Source organism: Heptranchias perlo, chromosome 30 (assembly GCF_035084215.1).
Source record: "Heptranchias perlo isolate sHepPer1 chromosome 30, sHepPer1.hap1, whole genome shotgun sequence".
Lineage (NCBI taxonomy): Eukaryota > Metazoa > Chordata > Chondrichthyes > Hexanchiformes > Hexanchidae > Heptranchias > Heptranchias perlo.
Genome location: NC_090354.1, coordinates 28,027,115 through 28,041,368, shown reverse-complemented (window position 1 = coordinate 28,041,368; position 14,254 = coordinate 28,027,115). Strand labels below are relative to the sequence as shown.

The 14,254-nt window shown below is 43.7% G+C and overlaps 1 protein-coding gene across 1 annotated transcript in view; it reads right to left on the bottom strand.

Annotated features, from left to right (window-relative positions):
• Nucleotides 1–2,393, bottom strand: part of mrc2 (mannose receptor, C-type 2) — a 252,001-nt gene extending 249,608 nt beyond the window's left edge. Inside the window, exon 1 of the mRNA XM_067969113.1 lies at nt 2,143–2,393. Within this exon, the coding sequence (XP_067825214.1) occupies nt 2,143–2,236 (94 nt within the window). The 5' untranslated portion in view covers nt 2,237–2,393. The remainder of the gene's footprint in view (nt 1–2,142) is intronic.
• Between the last annotated feature and the right edge of the window lie 11,861 nt (nt 2,394–14,254).

Sequence of the window (14,254 nt, the reverse complement as noted above, 5' to 3'; positions counted from 1 at the left end):
CTGAATGGCCCACTCCTGTTCCTACGAAAGGAGTTGAACAAGATTGGGGGGTGTGGCTGGGTGCTTACAGAAGTAGATAAAGATACTAAGTGGCACAAAAAACATTAATTTGGACACGATTTTAAGTTAAACCACAACTGCAAGTTTAAAAAGTCTCAGATACACACCGGGAAAGGCCGGTTTAGGACTGATGTGAGAACGCATTTCTTCGCAGAGAGTGATTAATATCTGGATTGGGCTGTGGGCGAGATATTGTAGGCAAAATCTCAGGAGTCACTCAAAGATAGATGATGTGAATTGTATGTTGAGGGGGGGGGGGGGGGGGGGGGGGAGGGGATTGTAGGTTTCTGTAGGATGGTGAGGCAGATGGGCCAAATGGCCTCCCTCATCTGTACTGTGATTTTTGCCTGCGGTGAACATCACAAGTCCGTGTATCACTGGTTCAATACTCAGGTGAGATTCACCGACACCCAGAGACCGCACCTGTTGCTTCTCCTTCCTACCAGTGTCTGAACACCATTAACGCACGGCCCTGGCTGCAACACTCTCCACACCGATTTTTAAACATATAATTTGAAAGATTTACCAACACTGAACACATTAATTGGGAATGAGCGCACCCTCCCTGAGTCACCATCTATGATGATGAAATTCCCAGTTACTTTAATGTCAACAGTAGGATTCCCAGCGCCATTACCTTTTCGGAAGGGAGGCGTCAGCTGTGGCTCAGTGAGTAGCACTCTTGCCTCCGAGTCAGAAGGTTGTGGGTTCAAGTCCTGCTCCGGGAACTTGAGGCCATAATCCAGGCTGACAGTATTTCAGATGAAATGTTAAACCGAGGCCCCGTCTGCCCTCTCAGAGGGACATAAAAAATCCCATGACACTATTCTGAAGAAGAGCAGGGGAGTTCTCCCTGGTGTCCTGGCCAATATTTATTCCTCAACCAACATCACTAAAACAGATTATCTGGCCATTATTTCATTGCTGTTTGTGGGATCTTGCTGTGCGCAAATTGGCTGCCGCATTTCCTACATTACAACAGTGACTACACTTCAAAAGTAATTCATTGGCTGTAAAGCACTATGGGACGTCTTAAGGTTGTGAAAGGCGCTATATAAATGCAAGTCTGTCTTTACTTTTTTAACTACTTGCCAGGTGATCTGGCCTGATAACAATACTGGTGGCTGCATCTTTCCAACACATCTTAAAAGGGGCGTGGGAGATGTGTCACCCGATTTATGTCCAGAGAATAGTACAAGTAAATAACTTTTGAGAATGGACACAACACAACTATCACAAGTCTTTTTTTAAAAAAATACAACAAAGCATTTAAGAGACTCTGTGCCACAGACATTATAGTGTTTGCCCCAACACACACACATATGCCACCGGGGTCAAGACAGCAAGAGTTTTTTTTGCAAACTGGCACCAAGGTTGTGTTTAAAATTCTTCCACCGAGGAAATAATGCTCCCACTTTTCATTAGTCGGCTGCAAGTGGTGGGCCCCACCGACACATGGTAGAGAACAGTTACAGGGGTCAGTGAACCCAATTAAACAAGGAACCCGCAGCTGCACAGAATCAGCACGGGTCTGTCTGCGCTGCCCAAACATTACCAATCACTTGCCTGGCCGCCTCACTCCCCCCCCCCCCCCCCCTTTTAAAGGGCCGAGCTGTAAGGTGATGTGCAGGGGGTTATGAGGCATCATCTTTATAAGACGGGCTGTTCAATAAAAGGCAATGTCATCATTAAATCACCTTCTCTACAACCTGCAGCTCCTTCCAACACTTTGATTTCTCGCAATTAGAAGTTTCAAACTTTTTTTTTAAACCCAAAAAAAAATCAGTGTCTCTCTTCCCCTCCCCCTCATCACAAAAAGAGTCACATCTGTTTTCACTCAGTTCAGGACATTCCTTCTACTGGATTCAGCCATTAAACTAACTTTATTTCACAAAAATAAAGTATCCAGCTTCAGTAAACTCGAACAAAAGGTGTTAAATCGCAAACACTGCGCTCTTAGATCATTAAAGGGAGATTGCAATTAACGTTTAAAGCAAAAAAAAAGTTTGCTGCCCACTTTTTTTTTGTTTGTTTGGCAGCAGACAGTTAAAAGTCTGAATGAAAAAGATTTTCTTTTCTTACCTGAGCTGGCACAGCGCAGTCCTGCAACAAGGAGGAGAAGGCAGAGCGCGTTCAGCCCGGTGTGGGGAGGCTGGCAGCGGGCTCCGGTGCCCATGGCTGGCGGGGAGGGAAGGACAGTGAGGTCGGGGGAAGACTCACAGACGGCGGTCCGATCCGATCCGAGCTGAGCTGAGCCCCGTCTGTCTCCGAGTGATTCAAATCTCCGAGAGAAGAAGCAGACACTGCGTCAGCACAGCCCCGCAGAGCCAGAGCGCAGCTCCGCAAACCACTTACAAGTTTTGCAAAAGTTGGGAGGAAATCTGCATCTTTTTAATTTAAAAAAACTCACACCAAATTATTTGAACTGTTTCTCCATTTTTAAAAAAAAAGTTATATTTACAGGAAGAAAATCTGCTTTCAATAAAGAATAATGAACTCTAGGAAATTCCTTTCCAGCAACTCTCTGGGATAGAGCTGGAATCTGAGGATGGGAATGACTGGATAATGCAAATTACAAACTCAGTTTAGATTTTTTTTTTGCAATTAAACTGCAGTCTCTCGGTCAGTTTTTATATAGATGTTGTCTCAATTACTTCCCCTTCTCCCCTTGTGGGGAAGCATCTGCCCACACAGGTTATGCTTTATGGTTTCTCCTGCTCAGGGCACAGCGGAAACCTGCAATTCAACGTGTAAGGAAAGGCAACCACAAAGGCGGTTTGAACCATTTCACGGTGCGCCAACTCCGTGTGCACTGTCACTTGCTGTGAACTAATACGTATTTAAGGGGAAGCTGGATAGACACCTGAGGCAGAAAGGAATAGATAGGGTGAGATGAAGAAGGCGAGGTGGTGTGAGACTATATCCTGGACATTGTCTGAAGGTCCACTTGGCCAGGTCAGCTGTCATCATTTGTAAATATATATGGTTGGAAAAATTCAAATTACAAACTATAAAGATAAGTACATGAGGGAGAAAGGAATCGAAGATTATGCTGATTGAGTTAGATGAAGTAGGGTGGAAGGAGGCTCGTGTGGAGCATAAACACGGGCATCGACCTGTTGGGCCGAATGGCCTGTTTCGGTGCTGCACATTCTATGTAATTCTATGATGATTGGGCTTCAATGATGGGGCCAACTAGGGAGCGGCCTCAATTTAAAGGAATAAAATGTCAAATTACAGCCACTTCCAAGACCCTCACCTCATCTAACCCAAAACTAAACCTGGGAAATGTTCGACACGTGAGACTTTGGGTTTCAGCATTTCCAACTGCATTGCAATGGGAAAGCTCTTACATTTTTATCTCTAGAACTTCAAACCTTACTGAAATGTTGGTGATTTGTAATCTAGAACATCTCTTGATTCTACGGATATATGTACAAAAGATAATTGTCTTATGTTTAAGGAGTAAAGTTCTACTGAACAGAAACAATGCCATTAAAAAGTTACTAAAAAACACTTTTCTGTTTCCTTATTTTCTCTGCCCTTTGTTGTATCTCTCCTTGCACCTCCATGCCCCTGTTATTATCTCCCCTATCCCCTGTTATATCTCCATTTGCTTTTCTTCTATGTCCCTCTCTATCTTTGTTATATCTTCCTCTTCTATCTCCCTATTATATCTCCCTCTCTGCTATTATCTCTCCAGTATATCTCTTCTCCATCCCTCTCATATCTCCCTCTGTGCTGTCTCCCCATTATATCTCACTCTGTTCTATGACCTCATTATATCTCCCTTTGCCAGTAACAGTGTCAGTGTATGACCTGCCCCATCCTCTGGCAAAATGACATTCAAACAATGGCTAGGAGATATCTCGGAGCAGCCCAAGATGGCTCTGCCGTGACCCTTGGAGGGGGAATGACGCATATAAATCCTACCGCACCAGTCCAGGAACATTGCACTTTTTATTAATATGTACTAAACACTATTTATCATAACATCAGTACAATGCATCAGTAGCAAGGTTGCTGCCTCAACTAACCATCATGATAGGCTTGGTAGAATGAGGGGACATGCGTATATGTTACTTAAGCATAGAACGAGATTAGGTGTCGGGGAAGTTTTCTTTTTGCAGAGGGTCATCGGCCTTTGGAACATATTGCCGGCTCATGAAGTGAGTGTGGAGTCATGGCAAGTGTTCAAAAGGGAGGTGAACGGGTTCCTGGCTAAATCCAATATCACTAAAGGTAGATAGGGTGCTGGGCGACGTGTGTACAGTCACTGTGGCCTCCTGGAACTCTTTCGCTTGCCTACAGGGGTCAAAAAGAAATTGACCAGAATTCTTTTTTTTCCTGAATTGGCCTAGGAGTTTCCCTTTAATCTTTTGTTGCCTTTCCCTGCAGATTACATGGCCTATGCTGGATGGGGAACATTGTGGGCTGTGATGTTTAGTTGCAACATGACTGTATGGGACAGGCTCGATGGACCAGGTGGTCATTTCTTAAGCATCAGTTTCCTATGCTATAGCTTATTTCTTCTTCCTTTTCCCTCTCTCTGTCCCTGTGCCTCCTCCTATGCTGCAAGATTCTATAACTCTTATGACTGAACAGAGGTTTGAGAGGGTGAACAGGAGAAGATTATTCCCTCTGGCTGGGGAGCCAGTGACAATGGGTCATCGACTTAAAATTGTCACTAAGAGTGCGAGGAGAGGGGTTAGACAAATATTCTTTACACAGACGGTTGTTGGAGCATGTTTTGCTACAGGGAGCAGCTGAAGCAGAGGGCAAAGCAGATAAATATTTGAAGCAGACAAAGAAACAGGGTTAGTGGGAGAGCACAGGGCAGTGGGATTAGTTTTGGATTGTTCTAGTGAAGTGGTGGAATAGACAGTATGGGCAGTAAATGTCTCTGGTAAATTCTTTATCTTTATCCAATGGGCGGGATTACCGGCAGTTTTAGTCTGGATAATCTAAAATCTGAAGGCGCCCAAAAGTTCTCCCTCCAATCACTTTCAGTGTTGTAGAACGTTGGAAGCTTTAGTTGTGGAGATTTTCAATACATTTCAACAGTAAAGAAACCATCAAAACTCAAACCCACGATTCTACCCCTAACCTGGCACTCGACTGCCCTTCGTTGAATTTTGGTCTTGGCAAGCGACGGCAGCTCCATGTAGAGAGATGACACAGGTTTTTCTACTATACGTACAACCTACAGGCAGTGCAGAGAAGGGCAACAAGGCAGGTGCTCACTATTAGAGGGATGAGTCATGAGGAATAACTTGATAAATTAGAGATCTTCAGCCTCACAGAGACACATCTCAGAGTGGATCTTCTAGATGTATACATACATTTATTGGTTGGAGAAAGTAGACTGAGAACAATAATTTGATACATGGCAGAGGACAAGAGGGCACAGCTTCACGGCTGCCAAGGGGAACTTATAGACAGCAGGTAGGAAGTATTTCTATACACAGAGGGCGATCACCAGCTGGACTGGGTTGCCAGAAAGAGCAGTTGCGGCCAGGACACTGGGACTCATTTAAGAACGAGCTGGGTGCTGTAACGGGAAGACAGTAAGGTTAGCACTCTAGGGATGAGAACAGATCTGGTCTGGGTAAATTGGAATCAAAGATTGGCAGGCAAAACTGTAATTGAACAGTGGGCAGCCTTTAAAGAGGAGATGGTTCAGATACAGTCTAGGTACAGTCCCACGAGGGGGAAAGGCAGGGCAACTAAAGCCAGAGCTCCCTGGATGACAAAAGAGATAGTGAGTAAGATGAAGCAGAAAAAAAGGACATATGACAGACGTCAGGTTGATAATAAAGTGAGAACTAGGCTGTATATAGAAAGTTCAGAAGGGAGGTGAAAAAGGAAATAAGAGGGGCAAAGAGCATGAGAATAGACTGGCGGCCAACATTAAAGGGAATCGAAAAGTCATCTATAGGCATGTAAACAGTAAATGGTAGTAAGAGGAGGGATGGGGCTGATTAGGGACCAAAAAGGAGATTTACTCATGGAGACAGAGGGCATGGCTGAGGTACTAAATGAGTACTTCACATCTGTCTTTACCAAGGAAGAAGATGCTGCTAGAGTCTCAGCAAAGAAGATGTAGTTGAGATACTGGATGGGCTAAAAATTGATAAAGAAAAGGTACTTGAAAGGTTAGCTGTACTTAAAGTAGATAAGTCACCCAGTCCAGATGAGATGCATCTTAGATTGCTGAGGGAACTAAGGGTGGAAATTGTGGAGGTACTGGCCATAATCTTCCAAACATCCTTAGATACGGGGGTGGTGCCAGAGGACTGGAGAATTGCAAACGTTACACCGTTGTTCAAAAAAGGGTGCAAGGATAAACCCAGCAACTATATCCCAGTCAGTTTAACCTCAGTGGTGGGGAAACTTATAAAAACGACAATCCGCGATAGAATTAACAGTCACTTGGACGAGTATGAATTAATTAGGGAAAGCCAGCACGGATTGTTAAAGGCAAATCGTGTTTAACTAACTTGATAGAATTTTTTGATGAGGTAACAGAGAGGATAGATGAGGGCAATGCAGTTGATGTGGTGTATGTGGACTTTCAAAAGGCATTTGATAAAGTGCCACACGATAGGCTTGTCATCAAGATTGAAGCCCATGGAATAAAAGTAGTAGCAGCATGGATACAGAATTGGCTAAGTAACAGGAAACAGAGAGTAGTGGTGAACGGTTGCTTTTCGGACTGGAGGCAGTTGTACAGTGGTGTTCCCCAGGGGTCGGTGCTGGGACCACTGCTTTTCTTATATATAATGACTTGAACTTGGGTGTACAGGGCACAATTTCCAAATTTGCAGATGACACAAAACTTGGAAGTGTAGTGAACAGTGACGAGGATAGTGATAGACTTCAAGAGGATATAAACAAACTGGTGGCATGGACGGACACGTGGCAGATGAAATCAAACGTAGACAAATGGGAGGTGATACATTTTGGTTAGGAAGAATGAGGAGAGGCAATAAAATCTAAAGGGCACAATTCTACAAGGGATACAGGAACAGAGAGATCTGGGGGTATATGTATACCAATCGTTGAAGGTGGTAGGGCAGGTTGAGAAAGCGGTTAAAGCATACGGGATCCTGGGCTTTATAAATAGAGGCATAGAGTACAAAAACATGGAAGTCATGATGAACCTTTATAATTCACTGGTTTGGCCACAGCTGGATTAGTGTGTCCAGTTCTGGGCACTACACTTCAGGAAAGATGTGAAGGTCTTAGAGAGGATGCAGAAAAGATTTACTAGAATGATTCCAGGAATGAGACTTTAGTTACGTGGATAGACTGAAGAAGCTGGGGTTGTTCTCCTTGGAACAGAGACGGTTGCGAGGAGATTTGATAGAGGTATTCAAAATCGAGAAGGGTCTAGACAGAGTAGATAGAGAGAAACTGTTCCCATTGGCAGAAGGGTCAAGAACCAGAGGACACAGATTTAAGGTGACTGACAAAAGAACCAAAGGTGACATGAGGAAAAATATTTTTACGCAGCGAGTGGTTATGATCTGGAATGCACTGCCCGAGGGGGTGGTGGAGGCAGATTCAATCATGGCCGTAAAAAAGGGAACTGGATAAGTACTTGAAAGGAAAACATTTGCAGGGCTACGGGGATAGGGCAGGGGAGTGGGACTAGCTGGATTGTTCTTGCATAGAGCTGGCACGGACTCGATGGGCCGAATGGCCTCCTTCCGTTCTATGACCTATGATTCTAGGAGGGTGAATATTAAATGGGCTGAAGGGCCTTCTTCATCGAAACCAATTTTGTCACCATTGTCGATGCACTAGAATCCCAGGAGGATTTGGTTTGAGCATGGAGACCTGTTGGCCTTTGTGGGGCTGAAGCCATGGACTTACTTGCAATGTTGCACTACACTTTAGTGTTCACAGGTAGGCTTTGCCTGGTACTGTTTATGTCTAATGTCTTGTGTCTTTTCATTCCCTCGGTGAGGAGCTGTGGATCACAATAGGAGTCAATCATCCCCTTTCCGAGCAGTAATCTGGCAACACCGACAGGAACTCATTGCATTTCACAGGTATTGAGAGCATTATTGAGGGGACTAAATCTGTGCATCCGCATCGGTTACCAAAATAGCAGGCTAGATTCTCTCTCACCTTATGAATAGTAGCAAGTTGCAGAACTTATCAAGGTCAGACTCCAAAGGGAAGCCGTGGTTCTGTTCCGATCAGCTTTTGACCAATTGTGGAGCAATTCTAGTGCACGTGGTGTAATGTTCCCACTGTACTTGTTTCAATCTGGGATCATCTGGCGAACAAAATAATGCCCATTAAATGGCTTGCAAACCTTAAAATAAAAGCTCACCATAACTGCGTAGTTTGGCGTACTGGGGGAAGTAGCTGCTGCTGGTCTGTAATGACACGAAGTCCCTACAATCATCTCTCTGCTCATTGATGAAATGACACTTCACAAAGGCGATCAGAATGGTTCAAGTGTGCTTTTGAATGTCACATGCAAGGAACATGTAACATCTCCTCTTAGAGAATTCAACTACTGATATGCACATGTAGTTAAATGTGCCATTGTTCCCTGTGAGGTTCCAAAGCTGTGTTAACTTTTCCTTATTCCCACATGATCTAACTGCATTTAAAATGCAAGTTACTTGAATCTGAATAAAACAGTGAAAATGGTCAGGTGCTGTGTCCCTATTCAATTAATAACAGCATTGTTTCTGGAATACTTGCAATGAAATGAAAGAGGCCAATATACATGAACTTTTTGGTGAAGGGTAGTGTAACCACAGAAGGAATGGGCTCGGCCAACACTCATCTTTCCTCCCACAGCTTGTACCTATGAACACAAGAATGTTTAGGAAAAGGGAATGGTCATTTGGTCCAACAAGGCTTCCCCTGCTTGATAAATCAAAACCGCACCCACCCACTCAGCATATCCATCAATCCCTTCTCTCTCCCGAAACATGAACCGATTTATACCATCTGCTTCCAAACTCAACTCTCCTTTTGTAAAATGTTTTGCCCGACTTCCAGTTTCCCCATTTTTAAACTTGTGCCCCCTGGTATGGTGATAGTGAGGAGGAAAGCTGTAGATTGCATATAAATGGACTGGCCAGGTGGGCAGAAAAGTGGCAAATGGAATTCAAACGAGAGAAATGTGAGGTAGTGCATTTGGGGAGGGCAAACAAGGCAAGGGAATACACAATAAATGGGAGGATAGGGAGAGGTGTAGAGGAAGTGAGGGACCTTGGAGTGCATGTCCACAGATCCCTGAAGGTAGCAGGACAGGTGGATAAGGTGGTTAAGAAGGCATATGGAAAATTTTCCTTTATTAGCTGAGGCATAGAATATAAGAGCAGGGAGGTTATGCTGGAACTGTATAAAACACTAGTTAGGCCACAGCTTGAGTACTGTGTACGATTCTGGTCACCACATTACAGGAAGGATGTGATTGCACTAGAGAGGGTACAGAGGAGATTTACGAGGATGTTGCCAGGACTGGAGAATTTTAGCTATGAGGAAAGATTGGATAGGCTGGGGTTGTTTTCTTCAGAAGAGGAGGCTGAGGGGTGATTTTAATAGTAATAAAATTATGAGGGGCCAAGATAGAGTAGCCAGGAAGGACCTATTTCCCTTAGCAGAGAGGTCACTAGTCAGGGGGCAAAGTAATTGGTAGAAGGATTAGAGGGGAGCTGAGGAAAAATTCTCACCCAGAGGGTGGTGGGGGTCTGGAACTCACTGCCTGAAAGGGTTGTAGAGGCAGAAACCCTCAACTCATTTAAAAAGTACCTGGATGTGCACTTGAAGTGCTGTAAATTACAAGGCTATGGACCAAGTGCTAGAAAGTGGGATTAGACAGGGTGGCTCATTTTCGGCCGGCGCAAACACGATGGGCCGAATGGCCTCCTTTGGTGCCGTAAATTTTCTATGATTCTATGATACTTGAACTTGCCACAGTGAACAATTTGCTCAAACTAACTTTGTTTTACTAACTAAGTTTTCCTCAGTATCCTAACCAATATTTATCCCTAAAACACATTATCTGGTGATAATCACATTGCTGTTGTGGGATCTTGCTGTGCACAAATTGGCTACCGCATTTCCTACATTACAACAGTGACTACACTTCAAAAGTACTTAATTGCCTGTGAAGGGTTTTGGGATGTCCTGAGGCTGTGAAAGGCAAGATATAAATGCCAGTTCTTTGTCTTTTATTTCAGCACTCAATTGTTTCTTAAATGGTTCCAGGATTTGTGCCTCCACAACTCTTATCTGCCAGTTTATTCCACACATTGATTACTGTGTGAAGGAAGAATTGACTGATATTAACTAAAATTACCTTTTTCCAGTTTGAACCTGTGCCCCTAGTTCTACTCCCACACTTCAATTTGAAGTAATATTCTAGGTTAATTTTTTTTCTATACTCTTAACAACTTTATATAAGACCACCTCTCAAACACCTCCTTTCCAGGCCAAAAAGCCCAAGTCTCTGCAGCCTTTCCTTATAACTCAGACCCTGACACTGATGATCAGCCTGCCGGCTCGTCTCTGTACTGCCTCCAGCTCTTGAATGTCTCTCTTGTTTCTTGCGGCTTTCCCCTCCCCCGAAAGATTGTGGTGCAAGCGCAGAAAACAGAGAAAAGATCCAGTGTTGGCAATCCAAAGCTGCTGTAGTTTAGCAAAAGTCCAAAGCCCCACAATGTAAAAATAGGCCTCTGCTGTCAGATTCCATTTTACTCCCATACTGTAAGCTCCTGGTTGGACACCATTTCTGGGATCTACTGCCTCTATGCCTAGACGTAAAAGCCCCTTAGGTGCATTCTGGTGTTGAATTTGTTTCAGGATTTATTATAATCCAATAATGACTGAGGAAGGAATGAATAGCTTTGTCAAGGTTTAAAACGCCATGGCATTCAGCAGGTCCCAGCTAGGGTTTCCAACCCTCCCGGATTGTTTTGGAGTCTCCCGGAATGGAAGGTTGATCTCCCTCCCCACCATCAGACCTGGAACCTGCCTCCCTGCTGCTCAAGACTTTGCCTGTAGCCGTCTGTCTCAGGCTCCCAGTCATTCCCAATTTGCCATTTACAGAAATAGCCTGTAATTTCCTGGTAACTGGTCCCTGGCGAGGTTACCCATGGTGGCAGACGGCTGGGACCGGATAGCCATGAGGAAATTCCTATTCAACTGTGTTCAGAAATGCAGCCTGCAAGTTCTGCAACCGGTAAAGCGAAATTTCTAAGAAAAGCCAGTGGCCTTACTATCCTCTACTTTAATTAAAGTCTGTCCTTCATGGATTGTGTCCTGCTCATCCTTCTTTTTAAATGAACAGTCCAGGGCACCAAGGGTGTGGTATTACAGTGGTTATGTTACTGGACTAGTAAATCCAGAGAATGAGTGTTCACATTCCACCATGGTAATGTGAGGATTTGAATTCAGTTTAAAAAAGTCTGGAAATAAAACATTGCATCAGTAAAATCTGTTTAAAAAAAAACCCAACTGGTCCGTTAATGTGCTTTAGGGAGGAAACCTGCTGTCCTTACCCGGTCTGGTGTATATGTGACTCCAGTCCCACATCAACTTGATTGACTCATAACTGTCCTTTGAAGTGGCTTAGCAAGCCACTGAGTCAAGGCAACTGTGGATGGGCAATAAATGCTGGCCTTGCCAGTGACGCCCACATCCCGAGAATGAATTAAAGAAAAAGCAGATTTCTTCTTAACTCAAATTACACTCTCCCTCCTGAAAAATTTTTAAAAGTGCAACTTCAATTTATACATTTCACAACAGCATTATAAAAGATGAGTGTGTATGGTCAAATTAATTGTGCGACAGGTATCTGGATATAAGATTGCCAACCCTCCCGGATTGTCCAGGAGTCTCCCGGAATGGAAGATGAGTCTCCCGGCCACTGCTGCTAGCAACCCGGGAGAAAAAAAAAAGTTTGCATTTTACTGCATTTGCAGTTTGCATCTGTGGCTTGTGCCTGTGTACTTTCTTCGCCTGCTTGCAGGCAGCACCCTGCCTCTTGGAGCTTCTCAAACGACGGCTGTTGTTGTGAAACCACGAGTAAAGATACCCGACTACAGGGGCCCCAACTTTTATAAGGCAAATACAACAACGTAATTAAATGACTGAACGCTGAGTTGGCTTTGCGCCCTTGAAAAGAATGTTTTAATCTTGACCTACTGAATTAGTTAGCGCAAAGACTCGGGAAATAAAGCGATGCATTGAGAAAGAAAGAACAAACTTGTATTTATATAGCACCTTTCACAACCTCAGGATGCCCCAAAGCACTTCACAGCTAAAGCTGCAATTTTGAAGCGTAGTCACTGTTGTAATGTAGGAAATACGTACAAAGCAAGGTTCCGCAAACAGCAATGAGATGAATGACCCGATAATCTGTTTTTAAATGATGTTAGATGAGGAAAAATGTTGGCCAGGACACTAAGAGAACACAACTGTAGTCTACTTTGACTAGTGCTGTGGAATCTTTTATATCCACCCGAGAGGGTAGATGGGGCCTCAGTTTAACATCTCATCTGAAACATAACACCTATGACAGTGCAGTGCTCGCTCAGTACTGCACTGAAGTGTCAGCCTAGACTATGTGCTCAAGTCTCTGGAGTAGGACTTGAACCCATAACCTGCTGACTTAAGAGACAAAAAGGTACCACCACTGAGCCTGGCTCAATGCTTTTGCTGCAGTGGAATGAAATACAAAAGTTCATCTTAAACTCTTGTCCTACGTGCTCCCTCCAAAAAGTTTCCTGGGTCTTGTGGTGGAAAGATAAGCACAATTACAACAACTACTTGCATTTATATAGCATCTTTAAAGCAGTAAAGCTTGGTCAAAGAGGTAGGCTTTAAAGAGCATATTAAATGAGGAGAGATACAGGTGGAGAAGTTTAGGGAGGAATTCCAGAACTTAGGGCCTAGGCAGCTGAAGACATGGCTGCCAATGGTGGAGCGATTAAAATCATGTAGGATGAGGGAAGAGGTTCTGCTTAGGGAGTATGAGCATTGTAAACAATTTTACAACACCAAGTTATAGTCCAGCAATTTTATTTTAAATTCACAAGCTTTCGGAGATTTTCTCCTTCCTCAGGCAAGGAAGGAGAAAATCTCCGAAAGCTTGTGAATTTAAAATAAAATTGCTGGACTATAACTTGGTGTTGTAAAATTGTTTACAATTGTCAACCCCAGTCCATCACCGGCATCTCCACATCAGGAGTATGAGCAGCTAGGGGATAAATTAAAAAGTAGAACCTCAAAAGGTAATAATCTCTGGATTGGCATAGGGCAAATTGGCATAGGGTAAATAAGATTAGAGAGTTAAATTTGTGGCTCAAAGATTGGTGTGGGAGAAATGGGTTTCGATTTATGGGGCACTGGCACCAGTACTGGGGAAAGTGGGAGCTGTACCGTTGGGACGGCCTTCATCAGAACCGTGCTGGGGCCAGTGTTCTGGCAAATCGTATAACTAGGGTGGTAGAGAGGGCTTTAAACTACATAGTGGGGGCGAGGGATCAAGTAAGGGAAGATATGATAAATTAAAAGAAAGAAGACAAGGCAAGAGAGCAAGGTAGCAATAAGGGAAATGATAATCAGAGAGTGGCAGGAAGGGACAGAGCATGCAAACTTAAGAGTGCGCCAGCAGATAAGGCTAGAGGTTGCAAAAATAGTAAAAAGACAACACTAAAGGCCTTGTATCTGAATGCGCGTAGCATTCGTAACAAAATGGATGAATTGACAGCTCAAATAGAAATGTACGATCTATTAGCCATTACAGAGACATGGCTGCAAGATAACAAAGGCTAAGATAACAAATTACAAGCAATAATCAAGGGTACTTGACATTTTGGAAGGACAGGAAGCTAGGAAAAGGTGGAGGGGTAGCTCTGTTACTTAGGGATGACATGAGTGTAATAGAGAGAAATGACCTTAGTTCTAAAGACCAAGATGTAGAATCAGTTTGGGTAGAGATAAGAAATAGTAAAGGCAAGAAGTCACTTGTGGGAGTAGTTTATAGGCCCCCTAACAGTAACCGGATAGGGTATACAGGAAGAAATAATGGAGGCTTGTGAGAAAGGAACAGCAATAATCATGGGTGATTTTAATCTACATATAGATTGGAAGAATCTGATTGGCAAAGGTAGCCTGGAAGATGAGTTCATAGAGTGCTTTCAGGACAGTTTCTTGG